Below are 9,151 nucleotides of genomic sequence, written 5' to 3'. Positions count from 1 at the left end.
CCATTCATGGCCACTCCTTCATCTTGGAAAATGAGTAGTTTTAAACCCACCCCCAGGGGGGCGTTTTGGAGGTGTTGGTTGGTTTTATTCAAGGGGGGTATGCCCCTTGGAACCCCTTTTTTTAAACGCCGACGAAGCAGGAGAATTCATCCATCTTTTTATTAGGTTTAAAAATCGCCCGGAAGAAATTATGGGTCACTGTGTCAGCCGGGAGTGCGTCGAAGTCGTTTCGTATAGAAAACGGGAAGGATAGGGAATGTGTTATCATTTTGGGAAAAGTGATGTAGGGTTAGGAGAGATTCTAGTGTTTAGTGGTGCTTAGGAGGTTATAGAATACTAGGGAGTGTGTTTATAGAATATAATTATGTGTTTAGACAATCTATAAAAAGTGTATAGAACAAGAAAAATAAAATGATGAAGGGAGTCTTTAAGAAACAAGGGGTAACTAGCATAAAGAAGTATCTCTCTCTCACTATATATATATATATATATATATATACACCTATAAATATGTATATATGCATATAGGTATATATACAATATATACATGTACTATATATATATATATATATATATAAATATATATAAAAGTAATGAACCAAATTTTATTTTTTTAAATCAAGAGAGTTCTCTCTCTCTCTCTCTCTCTCTCTCTCTCTCTCTTTCTCTCTCTCTCGGAGTCCTATTTAATATCACTGACTTATCTCTTTAATTTGCTTTAAAAGCCCGAAGCCGTGGTAAGTTAAATTATAATCCCCTCCTCTCTCTCTCTCTCGCTCTCTCTCTCTCTCTCTCAGTGCCCTAGTCTTTGGGGGAGGGATATATTTTAGTTCAAAATCCGTGAGAAATATATTGCCTTGCCCCAGCGGATGTTTCTGTGTCTCCAATATTTCTTTACTTTTAGTTTATTAATAAATGTTTTTCTTTTCATTTTTATCCAAATTTGGTTTTAGAACACACACACACACACACACACACACACACCTTAACGTGGTGAAAGGGTTTGTGTATATCCTGGATCAACAAAGCTGTACTAGTCATGGACACCCATACTAGGTTGGTTCGTTGCTAGCTAGGAGACTAAAAGTCTCCCACCATCTCCAATTCGCCCTGGCCAGCGCGGTGATGAAAACTGGCCAAACCCCCAGACATGAATAAGGACATGTCTGAGGTCTTTGTCCTGCAGTGGACTAGAAACGACTGCATTTGATATATATATATATATATATATATATATCCAGCAGACATTATTAATCCATTTATAAATGACTATGGAATGAAACTGCGACCCCCACACTCTTCTGGTCCCCTTAATACCAACTTCCAGCTTATATCAACTGAGACTCGAACCCTTTAGTTACTTCTATACAACTTGATAATACAACTGATGAGTATTTACCGAATGGCCTCCCCGGCCCTAAGCCAATAAACCCTCGAAGCACGACTCATCTGCTTAACAAGACAAACGAGCTATTCAGACTCTCATTTGATTAAATCCTTCGGACACTCATTTGACTTAACTGAGCGGATGTAAACAAACGCCAATGGTGGCATGGACAGCCATAGTTGATCCAGCTTGTGTGTTCGTCTGTTTGTTGGCGTCATAACTTGGTTGTTTATGGGCGGATTGCGATGAAATTTTGGGAGCAGGGGGGGGCCATATGTCAGAGAAAGATATGTGTGATTTTTAAGGGAATCGGATTATGGGTTTGTGTTTAGTTTTCTATTTGTTTCTCTCAATGTAGATGTTATAGTACTAGTCCATGTGAGTCTTTAAAAATACCTATAATTTATAACTAATGCATAGCAAAGTACTTATAATTCATCAGTATCTAAATGATGGCTAAATATTTAGATAGATATACACACACACACGTACACACACACACACACACACACACACATATATATATATATATATATATACAGAAAGACAGACACTTGTATATATTAAATAGGGGATTACTCTCTCTCTCTCTCTCTCTCTCTCTCTCTCTCTCTCTTCTGCGGCAGACCATTTTGTCAATGTCCTACACAGGACGCAGCTTAAGGAGAAGGCATCAATTGTCCTCGAGAGGAGAGAGAGAGAGAGAGAGAGAGAGAGAGAGAAAGAGAGAGTATCTCTCTCTCTATCCTTGTCCTTCTCTCTAGTAAAACGGTTCACTTGTATTAGTATTCTGTGAACACCTTTTCCCTAACTTTTGAACCTGCTTAACAGAACCTGGGAGAGTTGAACCTCTTGCAGAATAATACTTCCCTACGCTCATATATTGTAGTTGTTGTTGTTGTTGTTGTTGTTGTTATTATTGTTGTTTTTGTTAATGTTGATCTTGGAAATACTCGCCAACCAATTTCTCCAATATAATAGAGAACATGTGTCTGACTATATTATTATTATTATTATTATTATTATTATTATTATTATTAGCCAAGCTACAACCCTAGTTAGATAAGCAGGATGTTATAAGCCCTATTATTATTATTATTATTATTATCATCATTATTATTATTATCACCAAGGTCTATAGAGTATTATCATCCAAGCTACAACCCTAGTTGGATAAGCAGGGTGTTATAAGGGCTCCAACACGAAAAAATAGCTCAGTGAGGAAAGGAAATGAGGAAATAAACTCTGAAAAATAAGAAATTAATGACGGGTCGGGTACACTAGTATTCGTCATATGCGATAATATTTATATAATATATATATATATATATATGTATATATGCATATATATATATATATTTATTTATATATATATATGTATATATGTATATGTATATCAAGAGAGAGAGAGAGAGAGAGAGAGAGAGAGAGACGCAAAGGGCCTCGGTTAGATTTCGCCAGTCGTCTCTATCTTGAGCTTTTAATTCAATACTTCTCCATTCGTCATCTTCCACTTCACACTTCATAGTCCTCAGCCATGTAGGGCTGGGTCTTCCAACTCTTCTAGTGCCTTGTGGAGCCCCAGTTGAAAGTTTGGTGAACTAATCTCTCTTGGGGAGTGCGAAGAGCATGTCCAAACCATCTCCATCTACCCCTTTTATTTTTGTTGTTAGTTGTTGTTGTTGTTGTTGTTGTTGTTTTTATTAAAATTGTTCGTCAAAATACCCACTAGAATTTCCAATGTTTAAAAATATCGTTCACCTCCGACAAAAATCGATATTTTGATAAATTCATCAATATCTTAAAAATATATATCTTAAAACCAATAATATCTATCAAAAATATATTCTTAAAACCTATTTACAATTATATTTACTTTCATATATATTTATTTGTTTGTCTTTTGTTAGAAAAAACATAAATTTGCCTTTCTTTTGTCGTTCTTGTCGCAAAGACAAGTCCTGTAAGCCTCAGTTGAGTTGAGCGACTGAGACCCGAAATGAAGCCTCTTTTCATTCGCTCGTAATAATGAAAAAAGTTTTGGCGCCAAATCCTGCCATTGCGAAAGTTAATTCTGTGTTTGTGTGTTTGTATTTTATGTTTAATTAAAAAAAAGTCTCTTTTCATTTGCTTTTAATTAATATTCTTTTTATTTTTCAATATACAGTACGAGTAATTTGTTTTCGTAACGACAAAACTGGTAATAAGTGCTCATGTGTACGATAATCAGAACTCCGTGCACGATAATCAATGCTCATCCGTACGATAATCAAGTCAGTCAAATGAGAATCTGAGTTATGATTCTTTCCCTCAAACATACGAGAATAAAATCATAATAATTCAACCTATGAATCTTTAAAGAGAATATATTCCTCCCACATAGCAACAGAACGTAATTTCGTTGCTCAGTCGCTCATTTGACTACTTTCGGTAGTTTTAATTTTAATTCCGACCTGTTCAGCCGCTCATTTGACTCTTTTTTAGGATGTCGTCATCGGGGTTTTAATATCCGTTTTGGCGGGAAGAGGGACAGTGACGTCAGTGTTTACCAGGAATGTTGGATGTGTAATTTTATATATTATATAATTATTTAACTTTTGATATTTTTATGAATTCTTACATTTGTATAAAGCCATTTTGTAATTAACTGATAATTAGTTTTACTTAAATTAATTTTTAATATTCTACTAAATTCTTATTCGTTTATAAAGCTATTTTCTTATAAATATCTAAAAATAGATTTATTTTTACATATAAATATAACATGAATAAAAATTGAAATAATCTAAAATTAATTTTTATTATTTTGATAAATTCCTACATTTTTACAAAACCACCCATTAGAACGGGCACTCGGTCGAGCGCATACCTTCGCCAACGCCACATCACAAAATAATTATGGACATTTGGGTACTATTTTCAATGCAAATCAGATAAAAATAGCAATAAAAGACATTTTACACCTTTCTGTCACCTTGGCACTGACCTTGACCTTTGACCCAATTATTCCCAAAATCTAATCAATTTTTCCCACCAAATTTCATGAGATTCGGTCCGATAGTTTTTGAGTTATGCGAATCACAAACACGCACAAACAGACATACAAATGTAAAGGTAAATAGAACGTGCACTTGGTAGAGCGCGTACCTCTGCCTGTATCATATTGTATATTCAAGATAGGCAATTGAATAATGAACATTTTGGCTCTAGTTTCAAATCGGATAAAGAATTGACCGCGATATAGCAAAAGGATACTTTTAACCTTTTTGTTACCTTGACCTTTGACCTTTGACATAACCACTCCCAAAATCTAATCAAATTATCCTTTGATCATGGCCAGTCATCCCACCAAGTTTCATGCAAATCAGATAAAAATTGACCATGATGTGGCAAAAAGACCTTTTTGACCTTTTCATGACCTTTACCTTTGACCCAACCACTCCCAAACTATAACCAAATTCTCCTTGAATCATGGCCAATCATCCCCCCAAATTTCATGCAAATCAGATAAAAATTGACCATGATATGACAAAAAGACCTTTTTGACCTTTTCATGACCTCTACCTTTGACCCAAAAACTCCCAAAATCTAATCAAATTATCCTTGAATCATGGCCAATCATCCCACCAAGTTTCATGCAAATCAGATAAAAATTGACCACGATAAAACAAAAAGACGCTTTGACCTTTTCGTGACCTTAACCTTGACCTTTGACTCAACCACTCCCAAAATCTATTCATATTGTCCTTTGATCATGGTTTAATCATCCCACCAAGTTTCATGCAAATCAGATAAAAATTGACCACGATAAAACAAAAAGACGCTTTGACCTTTTCGTGACCTTAACCTTGACCTTTGACTCAACCACTCCCAAAATCTATTCATATTGTCCTTTGATCATGGTTTAATCATCCCACCAAGTTTCATGCAAATCAGATAAAAATTGACCACGATAAAACAAAAAGACGCTTTGACCTTTTCGTGACCTTAACCTTGACCTTTGACTCAACCACTCCCAAAATCTATTCATATTGTCCTTTGATCATGGTTTAATCATCCCACCAAGTTTCATGCAAATCAGATAAAAATTAACCATGATGTGGCAAAAAGATTTTTTTTTACCTTTTTGTGACCTTTACCTTTGACTCAACCGCACCCAAAATATAACTTAATTATCCTTGAATCATGGCCAACCATCCCACCAAGTTGCATGCAAACCGGATAAAAATTGACCACGATAAAACATAAAGACGCTTTGACCTTTTCTTGACCTTAACCTTGACCTTTGACCCAACCACTCCCAAATTATAACCAAATTATCCTTGAATCATGGTCAACCATCCCACCAAATTTCACGAGATTCGGCCAAGTAGTTTTTGAGTTAACGCGTAACCAAAACACCGAACCCAACGATAGCATCTTAGCGGATAATCTAGGGTGGGGAAAACAGCCTGGAACACGTAAGCAATTAAAGAATACCGGAGCTCATATCCTACTCACCGTGTGCTTGTCAACATGGAGCGGCCTCAGGTTGGGATCGAGCAGTAACTGACTTGGATCGAGGTTCACAGGGGACTGACGTCTCCCGTGGGTGCACAGGGACCATTCTGGGTTGATCAGACCCCAGAATTGAGGGCCTGTAACAAACAAGAGTGAATGGGAGTGTTGTTACTACTACTACTACTACTACTACTACTACTACTATTACTACTACTACTACTACAACTACAACTATTACTACTACTACTACTACTATTATTATTATTATTATTATTATTATTATTATTATTATTATTATTGCCTGTAAAAGACAAGGGTGAATTGGGGTGTTATTATTAATTATTATTATTATTATTATTATTATTATTACTATTATTATTATTATTATTGTTATTATTATTATTATTACTACTACTACTACTACTACTATTATAATTATTATTATTATTATTTATTATTATCATTATTACTACTTGCTAAGCTACAACCCTAGTTGGGAAAGCAGGATGCTATAAGCCCAGGGGCTCCATCAGGGAAAATAGCCCAGTGAGGAAAGGAAACAAGGATAAAATAAAGTATTTCAAGAACAGTAACAACATGAAAATAGATATTTCCTAAATAAACTATGAAAACTTTAACAAAACTACTACTACTACTACTACTACTACTTCTACTACTACTACTACTAAAATCTTTTGAAAAGATACAATATAGGTCCTTAATTGAGCACTATCTCATGTGTGTACATATGTGTTTCTTTACAGTGATTCCCTAATGTTGGAATGCTCATTCCATCAATGCAAAATAATTTGCCAGCCAAATTCGGCTGAATCCCTTCGTCAGGCTGGAAGGAGAGGAGAGAGGGGAAAGGTCCCCCTTTTCTTCCTGATAAGATATCGGGTACCTCCCAAAATTGGGGGAAGTGCCTCTCATAATTTAGCTTCAACTTCCTCCCAAATTGTGAGTAATGGTTCTTACGGAGCGAGACGGAGTAGTAGTGATTCTCAGTCGCTTTAGAATTAGGGGACAGGGAGTGTGTTTGAACTCTCTCTCTCTCTCTCTCTCTCTCTCTCTCTCTCTCTCTCTCTCCTCTCTCTCTCCTCTCCTCTCTCTCTCTCTCTCGTCTTTATGTTTTTGTGTTTTATCCCCTTAGAGATTTTTCAAATATGTGTATGTATATATAATTTTATATATGAATGTGTATATATATATATATATATATATATTATATATATATATATATCTATATATATATATATATGTATGTGTAAATATGTGTATCTATGTATATATATGCATATATATATTTCCTTTTGTCTTTCAACATTTTGATTACGTTGTAATTATTATAAAAATGTACAAATTATATAAATTTCTTTACAACTCTTCAATTTTCAATTTGGTAATTAAAATAGCTGCCATTACTGTAGTAGTAGTAGTAGTAGTAGTAGTAGTAGTAGTAGTAGTAGTAGTAGTAGTAGTAATTTTTAATTATACACTCTATAATAAAGAACCCGTCTATCTATTCTAAAGATTTTAACTTTCATTAACATACAATTTGTCTATGTTTCACCTTTAATACATTGTTAAAAACATTAAATAAACCCAAACAGTGAATAAATATAACATTGATAGTGGAATAATACAAATGAATAACTTTATACATCTTTATACATAAACATTCAACCTTTTAAAACCCACCAAAATATTAAAACAATCCCTAAATAAAAGAATGAAATCACTTTACCTGAAATTCCATCATAGGTCCACCACTTTCCCCAGTCCCAGCTGACGCCCAGACCCCCTGTGGCAAAAGACAGAGAAGAAGAAATGTAAACAAACAGACGACATCATTTTTGGCGCGAACAGACGATAGGATTTTTGGCGGGAAATGGTTCAAACACTTTATGTGAATTAATTAGTTTGGCTGCATTAAAAAGAAAAGAAGGTTTGATTTGAATAGAGTTGATGTGTATGTATGTTTACATAATGTGGATGTATGTGTATGTGTTTGTTGTCTAGTTTGTTACGTTTGCTAGGTCCGTGGATGTGTGAAGGTTTATAGCTAACATGTTTATTCATTTTGTTGATAGGTAGCAGTATTTTCTGTCCTCAAAAAGGGGAAATACATATTGTATGTATATATATATATATATATATATGTGTGTGTGTGTGTGTGTGTGTGTGTGTATGTATATATATTTAATTTATATTTATACTTAGGTTTAAACCTATATTATATTTATGTGTGTTTTTATATATATTATTTATAAGCATATATACGTGTATATACATACAGTATACACAGACACATACATATATACGTACAATTATATATATACACATATATATGTATATATGTATATATATATATATATATATATATATGGTGCAAACACGGACACACTTATAGATATAAATATATTATATATGTATATCATACGTGGCCCTCATGTATATATTTACATATGGATATATATGCATACAAAGATACATACAAGCAAACACATCTACATACAAATCAAATAACCACAAAAAAATCTATTATAGAAATCCCACCAGATAACATTAAAAAAAAACAAAATATTGTGAAAACGATTTTTTGAAATTTGATCTCCTGCCTCAAAAAAAAAATCAGGCAAAAATACAACGATGTAAAAAGCAAAAATAGAAAAAAGAGCATAAAAGAAAACATAGTCATTAAAGATAGCGTGAAGGTCTGTAAAAGGGAAGATGAAAGATAAAGAAGGGAGAGGAAAAATAACGATAAAAATGGAGGTGGACGAAAGCTTGGATGAAAGGACTTGAAGTTAGAAATCGGGATAAAAGTTGAATTAGGAGAGAGAGAGAGAGAGAGAGAGAGAGAGAGAGAGAGAGAGAGAGAGAGATGTACAAGAAGATACTAGGAAACATGTTGGAGAGAGAGAGAGAGAGAGAGAGGAGAGAGAGAGAGAGAGAGAGAGAGAGAGAGAGAGAGAGAGATGTACAAGAAGATACTAGGAAACACGGAGAGAGAGAGGAGAGAGAGAGAGACAGAGAGAGAGAGAGATGTACAAGAAGATACTAGGAAACATGTTGGAGAGAGAGAGAGAGAGAGAGATGTACAAGAAGATACTAGGAAACATGAGAGAGAGAGAGAGAGAGAGAGAGAGAGAGAGTGAGTCTAAAAATTATTGCAAAAAAATGGCATAAAAGGGAAGAGAAGGAACGAAAAAAAGGAAACAAAAAAGATGATAAAGTTGGAATAAATGAAAACTCAATAAC

The 9,151-nt window shown here is 34.2% G+C and overlaps 2 protein-coding genes across 2 annotated transcripts in view; one reads left to right on the top strand and one right to left on the bottom strand.

Moving 5' to 3' along the window:
* The window catches only part of LOC137618818 (uncharacterized), a 413,063-nt gene that overhangs the window by 29,932 nt on the left and 373,980 nt on the right, over window positions 1-9,151 (top strand). The window lies entirely within an intron of this gene.
* LOC137618817 (carbonic anhydrase-related protein 10-like) overlaps window positions 1-9,151 on the bottom strand; it is a 65,351-nt gene that overhangs the window by 41,692 nt on the left and 14,508 nt on the right. The window contains exons 2-3 of the mRNA XM_068349024.1: window positions 7,635-7,691; window positions 5,888-6,024 (exon numbers count right to left, since the gene is read on the bottom strand). Coding sequence (XP_068205125.1) covers window positions 5,888-6,024; window positions 7,635-7,691 — 194 coding nt within the window. The remainder of the gene's footprint in view (window positions 1-5,887; window positions 6,025-7,634; window positions 7,692-9,151) is intronic.

The sequence above is a fragment of the Palaemon carinicauda genome, chromosome 25 (assembly GCF_036898095.1).
Source record: "Palaemon carinicauda isolate YSFRI2023 chromosome 25, ASM3689809v2, whole genome shotgun sequence".
Lineage (NCBI taxonomy): Eukaryota > Metazoa > Arthropoda > Malacostraca > Decapoda > Palaemonidae > Palaemon > Palaemon carinicauda.
Note: the sequence above shows the minus strand (reverse complement) of the source record. Positions and strands in the feature narration are given on the sequence as shown.